The following is a 16,490-nucleotide window of genomic DNA, read 5'->3' as shown; positions in this document are numbered from 1 at the left end:
TATTTGTAGGTATAGTAGAACGTTATCTTTTCGATTGATTGCATTTATTGATCATAATTGTCGCTGTATTCACTCAGGAAGGTCTGGTTAATTCTTGTGTTAATATAAAAAAATCCTGATACCATACACATGTACTTATAGTACTCCTTAGATTATTTAACTCTTGGACAATATTCAAAAGGTATCTTTAAGTCGTTGGGTTGCTCTTATTGAACTTTTGGCGTGAATTTACTGGGTACGGAGGAATAACACATGAGTCCTCAGGAATGGCAACGCATAGGGGGTATCATGGGCGAAACAGTATACTCTGTTATGTCCATGCTACTGCTCATGTTTATAGGCGACGGTTCCTTCAGATGGGCCGTCAGCTTGTTTGCCATTCTAAGTTGTATATATAAAAAAAAAAAAAACTGTTAATAAGGTACGGGACAAAGGGAACTATTCATCACAAAACTTCATCATCATATTTCTTTATTAAAAATATGTTTTTCCAAGTTGGGTTAAACTACTTAATTAGATTAGTAACGATTAGTAATTAGTAAAATATAATGTTGTTCAGGGCGTATTCTATAAATATTTTCAATTATTTCGTACCTCATTTAGCTCACCTAAAATTACATTTCAATATGAGTTTTGAAATCTAAATTGAAACCTTATTTAATTCGTCAGAAAGGGTCTACTGATATGGGGGTCTACTATGAAATTAAATTCCGAATTTTCGCTCTCTATTTCGTGTTTTCGTTCATACTAAAATCGGCCCAAAAAATGGAGCTTAACGTTGCTTTCGTCTTAAATCCTACCATAAAGTTCCAAAGGAGCGATATTTTAGCATTTCTAATATTTTTAAACGGTGTTTATTCTGTAATATTAACATTACATTTGTGTTTAGTTCGCCCCTGAAATTTCGAAAAACATTTCATGGTAGGCCCCTTAGAGTATAATCAGACCTATCAGGTCAATTTCTACTCGACTCTCTTTGGAAAGCAGCATGATAAATTGTTATTGAATTAGTCATGCGGGCCAACTGATCTGTATCATGCGGGCCAACTGATCTGCATCATCCTCACCTATCACCCCTTAATGGTGCCCGTCACTACTACTTCGTTTTCATATACATATTAAAATATATGGAACGTCGAACAACCTAGTTTCAAAAAAGATTTTGGCACCATAGACCACATACATACGATTATACAGAAGACTGAAAAGTATAATCTACCACTATGTCTGGTGTTTATAGATTATGAGAAAGCCTTTGATTCAGTTAATACATGGGCGGTACTACAGTCCTCCAGCGGTGCTAGATTGACTATAGCTATATCAAAGTACTTAAGTGTATATATAATAAGACTACGATATAAGACAGAGTGACGTCATATCCCTGAAACTATTTCTTTTTTAATGGGGATAATGGAATGGTAACTCCATTGCTATCAATCCACCGGCCCCCACACAAATATATTAGAAAATGTTTTTAAACTCCTTGACTGTAAAAGATATGATATAAACATCAATTGCAAATGTATCGTTCACTTTAGTTTTGCCAATGATATTAATAATGCTTTTCTACAATAGGTCCTAAGTTGAATATGGACAAGACTAAAATTATGCTAATATATATATATATATATATATATATATATATATATATATATATATATATATATATATATATATATATATATATATATATATATATATATTCAATCAATCGAGAGGTCAACTGTCAAACCCAACTCGGCTGGTTAGTGTTTGGAAAACTATACCACATCTTCTCCTTAAAAAATACGTCAAACTTTGATAATGAAATACTTTACCCAGTGTGTGTTACCATTCATGACCTACGGAACCGAAACATGACCCTACATGGTTGTCTGTATGCAAAAATTTCATAATGCTCAGAGAGCTATGCTTATAGTCTTTTTGCGTGATAGAATCGAAACCGAAAAAAGGTTATCCGCAAAAAAAAAAAAACCGAAGAATAAGTAAGCTGAAATGGCAATGGGCTGATCACATAGCTCAAAAAACCTACAAGCGACGGTTAATAATGTTTCTTAAGTGGCGACCCCATACAGGCAAACACAGTATAGAATGAGCTTCCATTAGATGGAGTGACGACCTCAAATGCATTGCAGGAAGTTAATGGATACAGGTGGCTCAGGACCGTTCTTTATAGCAGTCTATAGGGGTGGCCTATGTTCAGCAGTGCAGAGACAATACCTGATATCATGATAATAAAAAACAAATCGACCAGGTGTAAGTTGAACTCACATACCGAGGGTTCCGAAATATATAAATATAAAATAAAATGACCTTTATTGCATTACACATACGCTATAGACACCTAATAATTATTACTATCGGTACTATAATTCGTAATTTCTTATTTTGCGCTATAATCGTAATTAAAATTTGGACAGCATTACTAAGTTTGCTTTTAAAGGTTTTTTTGATAATTTCTCAAAAACGGTGCTACTTAGAACCATCGTTTTATTTTCCCTATAATATTGATATATACTTTTATATACTATAAATATTTCAGATTTTACGCTTCAGAAATTTCGATAATAAAAGCGCTTTCATATGATACCCCACTTGGACCAGTATCTCAATTTTGAAATTACGTAACTATCCCTTTTGAATCCTCTAGCAAAGAAAATAAAAAATATTTTTTAAATTATTTCCATTGCAATATGTGCAAGCCAATGATATGTAAAACTTTTCAAATGTCAAGTTCATAGCATTAGTATTTGCTAAGATTTAACGCTGTGATAGACAACCGGATGAACAAAGGCACACTATAAGGGTTCCTTTTCATGGCAAGTAGTAGTATCTTATGATATGAGTAGAATAAAAATGTTAAAATGAGGAGCATTTTTTAGTTAGTGATGCAATTAAAGTCGCAAATAAATAAGGCCCGCCTGATGGCAAGAGATTAGTGGCTAAAGAAATGTCGTTATCCTTTTTTTGTCAACCTTTTTACTATTTTTTAACTATTTGTCTGTAGCATAATATCAAATAGATCGATTTATGAAATTCACGCGAGTGAATAATGATAAAGGACCCACATTGATACGTCACATGGAGCTCACTTTTTTGAACAGATTCCAAGCAAGCTTTGAAGATGCTGTTACAATAATGATAAATTATCTCTAGTGTTCTATTCTGTAAAGAGATTATATTTTATCTTCATATCAAGAGCTGTACATAAATACATAAATATGCCTACTACAACGTCTTTTGCTTATCAGTAGAAGACTTTAAACGTTAAAAAAATGTCCATAAAAGACATAAAATTGATACTTGGAAAATATGTTCAAGTGTTGAAAACATAGGTTTCTTTTATGATACGGACACCTCTATGTATTTTTGAATATTGCCTTTTAAACTATAATAAAATTAAAAATTAAAAATAATATCCATCCGCCAGTTTTTATATCATCTTAAGAATACGGCAATGAAAATGAATTAATAAAAAGAATGAATTTATTGCTAATTGTTCCCGCGAATTTACCCGCGTAAATCAGTATGGTAAAATCACTATGCGCTAACTAGGATATCGATATAACTTATCCGTGTATCAAATTACATTTAAATCTTTTTAGTATTTTTTTCGTAACAGAGTAACATCCATAGATGTACGCATTTATCTATCCATCCTTACAAATTTTCAGCATTTATAAAATTAATAGGATGTATTTATTTATTATGTATATGTATTAAATTACCTTTATAATTTCTATTGACAGTATTATGAATCTAATTGCATTATCCAACAATTTTCGAAATTAATATAATTTGTTCAGATAATGAAATAACTGCGTCATAAACTACAGGCACGTATTTTATAATGTATTTGCAAATTGCATATTATTTGCCTATTTCAAGGGTAATTTTATTTAACTACAACACTGTCCATGTTGTGCTATATGATGAAGTGAGAAGGAAACACGAAAAAATGAAAGAGATAAACAATCATTGGGGTGAGCTGGCCAGCGGACCGCTATAATAAATATCTATTGATAGTTTTATTTGGGATAGTTCTATATAAATTGTAATAGATATGTATAACAAAAATATATTTTGTAATCGTTTATTACAATACATAAAATAAATATAAAAAAATAATTAAATATAGTTAAATATGAACTAATTTTAATTAAAAGTAGCTACTTAAGTAAGTATAAAAAAATATTTACTTTAGAAAAGTTGTTAACATATTTTAATGAATACTTGAATACTTTTTAATCAGCCGATTGCAGTAAACACAACAAGATATTTTTCAGTCTATTTACTGGCCACCCTACTCTACTTTGCGCGGCAGCGGTCAGAAGGCGGGGCTTATCGGCAAACTCGCGTCGAGGCTAGCTTCACTGTCAATTCGAGAGCTGCGAAGAGTACGCTCGCGTCTATTACGTGGTGTGTTTATAGTGAAGTGGATTTTGTGATGAGATTATCGAATGTCGTGAAGTGAAAGATAGTGTTGTTTTTATGACGAAGTGTAACTTAAGTGTTGGAAACAATGTTTATGGTAAATTTTAAGTGATTAATCAAAATGTGTGAAGCACCGTTTAGTGCAAAATTGATTTTTGCCACGTAGTGACGCAAACGGGTAATGATTCCTAATGTGGAGTTCGAAGCAAGATGGTTAGAGAGACTCGGCACCTGTGGGTTGGAAATTTACCCGATAACATTCGTGAAGATCGAATAAGGGAGCACTTCAAACGGTAATATATTGTTTATTTTTTATTTGTATTTCAGCTATACTGTTGCGTTAAATCTATATATTGTTATTAACATTAAATTAAACGTATGTATAACAAGAAACCAAACACCAAATGAATTTTTATTGAATAACTATTTATTTGTTGTTATACAAGTATTTCCGTTTATCCTCGTTTGTTAAACACTTTGTAAATAAGGCACATAACTACGTGAAAGCTGATTTAGTATTGTTATGCCGGCTTCCATTCTACTGCTGCTAGAATGATGTAAATGTAAAATAACAAACAAAGCGTTACAAAAAGTGTGGTCGCGCTGAGTCTCCTCTCGTTACCTACCTACGTACCTCGCTCACCGGTCGGCGGTCGACACGGCACGTCAATGACGACATGTTGCAACGTCGCAAAGCCAAGACAGAACATAAGTCGCTTTCCACTCAAGTAACTGGCTTTGTATTGTGTGTGTGACGCGTAGGCATACCAACGTTATCGGGCTGGTAAATTTGCTTGTTTTGCTAGGTGTAGGTGGTTACAATTCTGCGATTAATGTATATAGACCTAACGGTTAAATAGGGGGGGGGGGGAAGGGATTGTTAGTAATGGGAAGGTTAGTTCATATTGCATATAGTATCAATATACTCGATCAGGTCGACCTCCACGCGGTTCCCCCTGGAAACTGTCGTGACTAACCTTTTCATTCTCACCTCTCACTGGTACCCCGCCAGCGTATGCGGATAGCTCAGGCGGGATTACCATGCCATTGTCACCCATGAAAAAAAAAACTGTTAAATAGGTAGGGGGAAAGGATTTGTTAGTAATAGGAGGGTCTCATTGCTAGCAATATACACTAGCAGGTCAACCTCCACGTGGTTTCCCCTGGAAACCATCGTGGTTAATTCCTGTTGACTGACCTGCTTTTATCCTTACCTATCATCTCTTCCTGGTACTTACCAGTATATACAGTTAGAACAGGTGGTGTTACCGTTCTATATTCACCCATTTAAAAAAAAAATATGGGGGAAATAGATTGTTAGTAATAGTTGTTTAACAGCCCCATTACTAGCATTATACGCTATCAGGTCGACCTCCATGCGGTTTCCTTATTATTAACCAATTTAGATAAATGGGATGTCAAGATTATTAACCAATTAGATATGCCTAATATTATGTATAAGTACAGTTAAATGGTTGAAATACTGATAACGTACATGTATAGTCTAATAAAACTTAATGAAAACATATCCAAGTTTTGGTGAAACCATCCTAGAAACATTGCCAAAAATCAGGAGGAGGGAGATTGTTAGTAATGGGACTGAGGACTTCATGTTTAGTAATAATATACCCTAACAGGTCGACCTTTATGTGTTTTTTTTAATGGATGATAACGAAAGATAATGGAATGATAACCCCGCCTATGCTAATGGTATATGCTGTCGGGGCATTAGTGAGAGATGATACGTGAGAATGAAAAGGCAAGTCAGTTAGCCCATCGTGATGAATACACCTGGAATTCAGCACGATGGTTTCCAAAGAGGACCACGTGGAGATCGACCTGACAGGGTATATTGTGGAGAAAGGTATTGTTAGTAATAGGGGGGGTCAAACAGCCCCATTTCTATTTTTTTTAATGGATGATAATGAAATGGTAACCCCGCCTACGCTAATGGTATACGCTGGCGGGGCACTAGTGAGGGATGATAAGTGAAATAAAATGAAATAGCAGGTCAGTTAGCCCATCATGATGAATCCACCCGGAAGCCAGCATGATTGTTTCCAGGGGGGACCACGTGGAGGTCGACCCGACGAGGTGCATTGCTAGCAATGGGACTAGTAGTCCGCACCACTAAAAACACCCCCCCCATTACTATTAATATACCTTATCATGTCATGTCATCAAGATGGAGAAGAAGAAGAAAGACTCTGTTTTCCGCACTTAGCCTCCCATTTGGGCCGTTGTGCGTAATAAGTAAATAAGTAAGTAAAATAAGTAAATCAAGATGGACTAACTGATCTGCTTTTATCCTCATCTGCCATCTTTCACTTGTATCCAGCCAGTGTATACCGATAGCGCAGGCGGGGTTACCATACCATTATCACCCATTAAAAATATATTGCTAGCGATGAGATTGGTAGTCTGCATTACTAACAATTCCTTCCCTCCTGACCTCCATGCATTCTTTAAATGATCACCCATTTGGATGGGTATACTCAATGGAATGGTAACCTCGTCTGCGATATCGGTATACGCTAGCGGGGTCACCAGTGAGATGAGACAGATGACTATGAAAGTCAATCCGTTAGCCCATCGTGACGAATTCTGCTAGTTTTAATCACGATAGTTTTCAGGGGGAACCTTGTGGAGGTCGATCTGGTAAGTTATAGGTGAATTAGATCTCATTACTAACAATCCCTTTCCCTCCAACCTCACTGCGTTACCACCATTTAGCCATTATGGTTAATTTTTAGCAAATTAATTGCTATGGGCTGACTAACCTGCCTTCAGAGGGTTGGGGGGGGGGATTGCTAGCAATGCGGATTACCACTCTCATTGCTAACAATATACCCTAACAGGTCGACCACCCTGTGGTCCCCCTGGAAACCATCGTGCTGAATTCATAGTGTTATTCATTACGATGGGTTAACTGACCTGTCTCACCTATCATCCCTCATTGGTGCTTCGCCATCTTATACTGTTACCGCAGGCAAGGAGCAATTTCATTATCATCAATTTAAAAAAAAACGTTCCTTCCGTCAGGTGAGAAAGGGATTGTTAGTAATGGAGACTCATTGCTAGTAATACCTATCAGGTCGAACTCCACGCGATTCCCCCTTGAAACCATTATTGTTAATTCTAGTGGAATTCGTCACGATGGCCTGACATGTTTTCATTGTCACCTATTATCCTTTACTGGTGACCATTTTTTTTAATGGATGATAATGGAATGGTAAGTGGAGAGATGATAGGTGAGGATGACAAGGCAGATCAGTTAGCCCATTGTGACGAAATCAACGATGAAGATAGTTTCCAGGGTAAACCGCATAGAAGTCGACCTGACAGGGTATATTGATAGCAATAGGGACTAACCTCCCCATTACTAACAATCCCTTCCCCCCGCGCAGGCGGGGTTTCCATTATATTTTCATCATCATCCTCATCTTCCTTATTCCAATTATATTTTCTTGAGGGAAAAGACTCGTTACTAATGGGCTCTGACAGCCTCATTGCTAGTAATATTTTCAGGTCATTAATATGTACTGGTACTTAATGTATTGTTAATATACATTAAGTACCATTCTATTTATACCTATTTTTTTTTTCTCTTCCATTCATTTCGCACGCAGTCCAGTCATGGCTTTTTAAGTTTTGCTTAATTTTAATTGCCGTACACAACTATTCCCTATCCAATATCTCCCCACGAAAATCGGCCAGCGATTGTATCCATATATGTACTGTAGACCGTCAGCGCTCACTTAGAAGTTTGTCAACTTTTACGTGAACCGTACCGTAACAATTAGAAATGGCCTTACCCGTGACATGTTTCCTTCGTCCTATAACTTCAGATCCTTTAAAGGTAGCATGAAAAAGCATTTTGTGGACCGGTATAGTGATCGTATTCATAGATCGTGTCGTCTTTGTGTTCGGTTAAGTTGGCCAGGTCACATGTGCTATATAAAACAAAAAAAAAAAAAAATAGTACTTAATACTTTTCTTAAAACATGCTTTTCATTCCTACGGATCATAAGCCCATATCAAGATAAATGGTTACTATTTGACTTTTTTATCACTAGCGTTACTTTCGAACGTATTTTGCCCATTTTTATCACGGCACACATCCGTTTCAACATCGTATTTCAATAATGTGTAGTCGTTTTTTGTCCGATTCATCAATTGGAAAACAATTACCAGTTTATAAGTTTCAAAGAACCTAACAACATAAATTTCAAGACTAATTGGTTTCAACGCTTGAGTGATGTTATTAAACATGTTACTTACGTGAATATCAAATTATAGTTGCAAGCAACTAATAGGATCAATTCAAAATTGAACTTTGAGGTAAGAGCATTCATTATTTTTTGTTTGGTAATTGTGGTCTGAGTCCGCACGCTGAATTTTAAATCACGACTAAACACAATCATTCAATCTCACTATTGATTAGTTTAGTACTACTGATTAGTTTTCTGAATCAAAATAGTTGGAATATTGTTTTTCTATTAAGTATTAGTATAAATAAATTAGTATGTAAAATTACTGTGAACTAGTAACTAAAGCCGGTAGTACTATTTAAAGTATATATGTCTAGATTTACTCATTTATATTTTATCGTAATTTTTTTTTATAGGTTATTGTAAAATATTTAATCTGGGGGGAAAGGTATTGTTAGCAATGGAGTTTGACAGCCCCATTGCTAGCAATATGCCCTATTAGGTCGACCTCCACGTGGTTCCCCCTGGAAACCATCGTGAACAATTCGTCACGATGGGCCAACTGACCTGCTTCATCCTCACCTATCATTCTTCACTGGTGCTCCGCCAGCGTATCCCGATAGCGCAGGCGGGGTTACCATTCCATTATCACCCATTAAAAAAAAATGTAATCTACCAATTTCACCAAAAGACCTTGTTTATATCGATTCTGATTAAAAAAAGGATAATATGATTTTGAGTAAGAATAGAAGCTGCTTAAGTTGGAACTTGGATATCATACAAAAATTTGACAAAAATGTTTATTTTATCATTGTAGATATGTACTAAAGGTAGTTTTGATTAGTTGTTTCGACGTAAACGAGACATTACGGCGGCATAACGGTACGATACAGGGGATATAACGAGAGCAGGAATTTAGAAATTATGTTCTAAGGGACCTACTTGCAAGTATAATGTTTATTCAGCTGTGTAATAGTTATATCTTAAGAAAGGAAAAGATAGGTATTCGATGAAGAGAGGTATTCTATTAGTGATGAATTGATGAACGCGTTCGTTTACGAGTTCTTTTATATTTCTAATCTAAGCATATTTATATGAGGGCAAGGTTAAAAGTTCTGTCTGACAATAAAAGACTGCGATTTTTAGTAAAAAAATATTTTTATTTTTCTACATAATCTCCCTTGACTTTAAATATTCATTTACGGCCCTCTAAACTTCTTTATCGGACGTAACGTGACATTTTTTCAAGTTTGGGAATAGATAGAAATTGTCAAATCAGGAGAATAGGGGGGATAACCGAGCAAATCGTACGAATTTTATGACGGCACGATATTCAAGTTTATCCACTTCAACGAAAAACATACACGGCGTTTACTGCAAACATTCGTGTAAATAATCTATTTGAGAGAACAAGTTTAAACTTGTCATACGTACTAATGACACATGCACTTAGGCAAAAAAATATAGTTTTTGCTGATCAGATCGTATCAATGTTTCAATGGGGAATCAATAGCAACTGATTTACTTAGTCGAGCCGCAGGATTTTATTTTGGTTAAGTTGTACATTACTTATTTATTTAAACTTTAATGCACAGTCAAATTCTATGTACATTTGGCAGACTTAACACCGGGTGGTATTCTCTACTAGTTAACCATTGGACAAACTGAGAAATAAGTAGGCAGTGTATTATTGAATAGAGGAAAAATAAATCAATACTTGATATATTCATATATTATAAATATATAATTAGACTAATATAAACATACACATAATAAATAAATAAATATACACATATTATAAATACATACATAAATAAATACATAAATTACTATATTAAATCAAACAAACACATAAACACGTAAATATGTCTATGAAATATCTTGTTAAATACAAGATATTCGAATAAGATCGATCGATATATATAAGAATCGATATGTGTGCAATTGAAATCGCTGCTTTTTTGCGGAGCACAATTTGCACTTCTTCTATCCCCCAAGCTTGTGTAGTTTACACAACAATGTTTGTTCGTCTTAAAAATATAATAATGAGAATATCAGTGTCATCGACATATTACTGTTGCTAATTACTATCCATTACTACAGATCTGGAACGTGTAAATGAGCAAACACATTTACTGTGTAAATGTTAATTCATTATATATTTATAAAATAATGAGATTGTAATAAATTGTTGGTCAATGGTTTTGTTTCGGACTTGTGAAGTTGTAGTTTAGAATATATTTACTTATATGTTCTGGCTGACATACATTTCATCCTAGTTCAAGAGCTTTATGTGTAATTCGATCAATTTATGATTTAACAAATATATCGTCATAGTCGTAGAATACTGACGTATCTCACAAAGATTACATATGAAGATCCGTCAGTATTCTACGACTATGACAATATATCCCAAAGAGGGTTGACATCAGGGACGTAAAACTAAAAGCAAATCTTTTTGTTATATGGATAAAAACATATTACACCGACCCCAAATAATAATTGGGATAAGGGTAGGAAGATGATGATTTATTTATTTATAACGTAAAAAATATGAATTAAAATATACCTATTTCTTTGTGGTTTACGTCGAGTTTCCGTATCATTTTGTTTTGAAGTCAACAGCGTCCAAGCGGCAATAGAAGCTGGTAGTTCTGCCTCGCCACGCTTTTGCAATGTTGCGCTCCAAAAGCAGCATGGGTGCGCGGGCGGGGGACGCTGACAGGTCATCGAACTCGCCACGAGCAGAAATAACTGGCGAGGAGCTATCTCTTGTAATTTAAAGCGTCTGTTTTATGATATGTTTAGAATAAAAGCAGACAACAACAATTTATAGAATCAATTGATTTACATTATTTTTTAAAGACGATTCACTTTTTTTTACGTGACTGCTGTAATCATAGTAATTCAGTTATTTAGGATTTAAGTTTGAATGTTCTCTATAAATATATTTAAATTTATCAAATATAATATTTTTTAAAAGATTTGCAATTTGGCCGTCGTTTATATATTTATTGTAACCACGACACCTATTATTACGACGTGGAATAAGACTTATTGTTAGTGGAGCTTGATTGTATGCTGTGTCATTATTATGAAATTAATAAAAGTAAACACATATTTACGTAAAATGTATTTATGGGACAATACCTGAGTTAAAAAACGCAAATTATAATATTATTCATTTCGAATAACTCACCAAGACAGGGTTAAAGGACATCTTTCACTGAAGACCTCGGGAAAATTAAGCATAGCTAAGAATTGAATAAAACAAATTTTGTAACTCCGGGTGAATAATGATAATGTTTGTCGGGCTTTGATAATTGGATTCGTAAAATAATACACGCCAATTGCGTAAGCTCTTGTTTTTTTTAAGTTGTTTAAATATAAAAAGGTGGTAAATAAAAAACATCTATAAACAAACAATCAATAAAAATCAGGTATGTAGGTATTATTTAGCTGTAATGACGTAGTATAAAGTTCTAATTACAATTTAATTATGTATGTACAATATTGTAATTATTTATTTAGGCTTTATTTATTTATTACTGACGGAAGATATCGCGTAGTACACAAAAAATACATCCGAATTGAGATCATTCTCTTTTCGATGACAGTAGAAAAAATACGATGAGTTTATATAAACGAGAAAAACTGCAAGTGCTTTAGAAAATGTCCTTTACGTGTCTGATATTTTACTTGTAAATTACGTATGAACAACAAGTTGCCAACCAGTATTCAGCCTGACAATAGAATTGAAGGATCTTTACGAGTATCGTAATGTTGATAGAATGGAACGAAACTCTATACACCTGTATATATACCTCGCTGTCATCACTGTTATCTCAATTGCACTAAATATAGTATTTTTGAAAAAGTCTATAGTATGGGCAGATAGTAAATTCATGGTTTCGTCTTCAGGTTTTTTAAACTTTAAAGTAAAAAAAAAAAATGCTCTTTTTTGATGAAATGATCATCCATTAAAATTGAAATTTAATAAACAGAAGCAAATGAAACATTATAGACTCATACTTTTGCTATTGTATTAGTTACCTTTAAAATTTTGCCGTAATCTGCCATTACGGGTTATTTTATGCTACTAGAGTTCAAAAATTACACGCTATCGCGGTTTGTCAAATACGTAACTACTACAGTTACGTATTTGCTTATAATTATTTTTCACCAATTTATGATGTTATACTATCGAGAACTTCGGTTTAATATATCTTCTAAAATATTTTGTTTTTAAAGTATATCTTTATTTCATAGTCTGTTTGTATCTCAGAGATAAAGTAATACAATCCATACAGGTGGCCAATGAATGCATTAGCATAGTACAATGAAACGGTACTTTAGTGAGGTTGTCAGACGCTTTGTCTGCTGTAGTTACAGATTGTTTCCATAGAATTTCTATCAAAGGTTCAGTATTTTGAAATTAAAATAATTGAAGTCGGTTTATTTGTAGAACACCGTCTTAAATTATATTTAATTATGTTTAATTTTTACGAAATTTCACTCTTATTTTTTTATTGACATTAAAATGCATTTGAATTAATTTATACAAATGGAAATAACTATATTTTTTTTATATATATATATATATATATATATATATATATATATATATATATATATATATATATATATATATATATATATATATATATATATATATATATATATATATAAAATTCTCGTGTCGCGGTGTTTGTTACCAAACTACTCCGAAACGGCTTTACCGATTTTTATGAAATTTTGTGTGCATATTGGATAGGTCTGAGAATCGGCCAACATTTATTTTTTATACCCCTCAATGATAAGGGTGAAATATTTTTTTTTTATTTTTCGACAAATTTTTTTATTTTACTATGATTTAGCATTAAAAATAAATACATACAACTTCAAATATTCACGCTTTTACAATCGACTCCTGTTTTTTAATCGCGATTTTTATATTCCGCAATAGGGTTGCAAGATGGCGATCGAATATAATAATTGTAATATGATAAATTTTCATGTATAGTTCTCGAAATAATGTATATGGTAAAACAACGTTTGTTGTAAAACAGGTTGTATCCCGCGGCTTCACTCATATCTTAAGTGCTAAGGTAGGATATAAACCTATCTGTACATAACATTTTTTTCAAATTCGTTTAGTAGTTTTTACATGAAAGAGAAACAAATATCGATTAATCCATCCATCGTTACAAACTTTCGCATTTATAATATTATTTATTATTAATTTTCATTTTGAAAGAAATACTATTAACCGATGGATGACGAATTATTCATGAAAAAATTTAAATTATTTAAAAGAAAAACGACAGTGATTACGATTTATGACTGTGTTTAAGTGTTTATGTCTAAATAAAGAAGAGAAACAAGAACACGTGTAATATGTCGCAAGCGAGGTGATATTCGGTCGCTCCGTTTCTGACCCTTTGACCGGACATTTGGTAGCAATATACAAAAGTTACTTGAGTGCTCACCACATCATGCTATCGTGTCTTGATATTGTGAACCTACTGCGCAATTAAACTATCACATACCAAAAAAGTGCCAAATGTGAGCAAATAGTTAGTAGCTCTTTCTCGGCCTAGCTTTTATCGATGTTCTCGCGCGTCCATAATTATACCATCCATAATATATTCTTAAGATAATGGCTTTATATTTTTGAGTTTATAATCTTAGTTCAGCGTTTTTCTATTAAAGTTCGCGAACCCCTAGGGAAGGCCGCGCTGAAAGTAATACGTGTAGAATTATGTTCATTAATTAGATTTATGTATGAAATGTTGGTTAAAAATATAAGGATATATATGTAATTTGTATTTATTTATTTAACAAAATAATTATTTATTTAATAATAACAACAATAATAAATTACAACAATGGAAAGCCTTAATCTGTTATATAATTAGTTATGATTTATATATTTATTAATTTAATCTATACTATGTATGGTTATTTATAAATGTATTGTATGTGATTTATGTGTGTATATTTTTTGTAAGTATATTATTCTATATGTTTGTTTGTTTATTTATTATAAATTGTTGTCTTTTAAGATATTTATTTAATTTACATTTTTTTTTAATTTGGGCACCGCCATTTGCTGTCTAGCGTGGCTGTTGACTGGTAGAGAATGCCATCGGGTGTTAAATCCGCCCTGTAGACATTTTCCAATGTGTGCAAAAGATTAAATAAAATAAGTACTTAAGAATAAGGAAAATTAGGAAGTAAAGACACTTTCACAAATTCAGTAATAATACGATTATTATGACTACGATTGTAATATAGAGTAGTCCCTGGATATTTAGAGAGTCCAATGAACAGTTGCCTGCGATTGGTAAGTTGCTAGTCGGGGCGAAATCATCTCTGAAAATACGGGCCATAGTCATCCACGCCTATGTCCCGTCGTTACATTTCTTTTGGATAAGAAATTATTAGATTTATAATTAATATAATTTAATTATAAATATTGAAATAGATTTGTGGTGTATAGATTAAGAATATATCAGAGAAAGTCTGAAAGTAGTCATTGTTTGTCTTGGTCTGGATTCATTTATTTTCTATCAATTATATCTAAGAAAGATCTTATTGCAAATAGAAATGAATGGAAGTGAACAAACATGTTATATGTAAATATAATTATTCCTAATAGATTAGATAAATAGAGACAAAATTTGTAAAAAAAAATTGTATATGTAGTATACACAATTAGTTGTAAAGCAGTTTTACAATTTTTCCGATGGAACGGGAAATATGTATATTATGCGCTGGAGAATTGATGAAACTGGCGTTACGAAGAATATGAAATTATATTTTTAGGCATGGGAAAATATTATTTATTTATAAAAATATCAAAAATCTTACAAACCTATTTGTAGGTATAATTGATTAAAATTCAGTAATATTATAGTATTATAATAATTTGTAGTGTGTCCCATATAAATGGGAATCTAAGGCTCGTTTTATTCGCTTTGATGATCTATAAATATTTTATAAATAAAATACGGTATAGATACTGGATGAATTTTCTATTCTAACCTTGAATATAGCTCTTTACTGTCAAATCTGAAACAGAAATCAATGAACATATATAAAATGTAAAAACAAATTATTATTAAAATAAAAAAAAAACTCGAAACCATCTATATTTAACTAATAAAGTATGAACCTGCAAATTGTTTTCATCTATTCAAATTCCTATTTCTAGAGCGTGTATAAATTCAAATACGCAATACATAAATCGATCCATCCGTGCTAACTGGCAACCAACCGATGATCTACACTCACCATACAGCTCTGTTTGCCAGTCGCCTTGGGTTATGTTATACGTAGGTAGGTAGTGGCGCCCGATGAGAGTTGGCAACGTCGCACATTCGTGTTTTGTGTACGGGTCGGTTGGAGCGGAGTGATTCGTATGTACCTACGTGCCTCCTACTAGATAATTTATTGTGTATATATAGCCATCTACCAACGCGCACTCAGCGTTGTTGCTTACTCGTTCGTTGTACGGTTTTTATATTATTATCTTTATATAAAATGCTATAGATAAGATAGCTGTCAATTTATTTTAATGATTTTTACATCTACTTAATTTATGAAACATTTTAAAGTATTATAATATAAACAACTATATCCACCAATGTGTGGGCATATTTTGTAATTCTTTTAGATGTATTGGATTTAAGTACCTATACCTTAGTATTTTATCGTTATAAATTTTTTAACTTCATCAAATATGTAAAATAATATTTGAAATATTCTCTTTTTATGTATATTATCGAATGGTGGGAAACTATCATAAAATGAAGGGTTAGTCTTCAGTATATTTTTATTATT

General features: G+C 32.9%; 1 protein-coding gene and 1 long non-coding RNA gene across 2 annotated transcripts in view; one reads left to right on the top strand and one right to left on the bottom strand.

Moving 5' to 3' along the window:
- Positions 1-4,364: 4,364 nt before the first annotated feature.
- LOC113516202 (protein split ends) overlaps positions 4,365-16,490 on the top strand; it is a 118,691-nt gene continuing 106,565 nt past the window's right edge. Inside the window, 1 exon segment of the mRNA XM_031908931.2 lies at positions 4,365-4,727. Coding sequence (XP_031764791.2) covers positions 4,645-4,727 — 83 coding nt within the window. The 5' untranslated portion in view covers positions 4,365-4,644.
- Positions 4,958-16,214, bottom strand: LOC128202059 (uncharacterized). The gene is made up of 4 exons (XR_008253581.1): positions 15,823-16,214; positions 15,693-15,719; positions 8,250-8,387; positions 4,958-5,236 (listed from the first exon to the last, which is right to left on the bottom strand). It is a non-coding gene; the product is annotated as an uncharacterized LOC128202059 (long non-coding RNA).

The sequence above is a fragment of the Galleria mellonella genome, unplaced genomic scaffold, assembly GCF_026898425.1.
Source record: "Galleria mellonella isolate WM207_F2 unplaced genomic scaffold, CSIRO_AGI_GalMel_v1 utg74, whole genome shotgun sequence".
Classification (NCBI taxonomy): Eukaryota; Metazoa; Arthropoda; class Insecta; order Lepidoptera; family Pyralidae; genus Galleria; species Galleria mellonella.
Note: the sequence above shows the minus strand (reverse complement) of the source record. Positions and strands in the feature narration are given on the sequence as shown.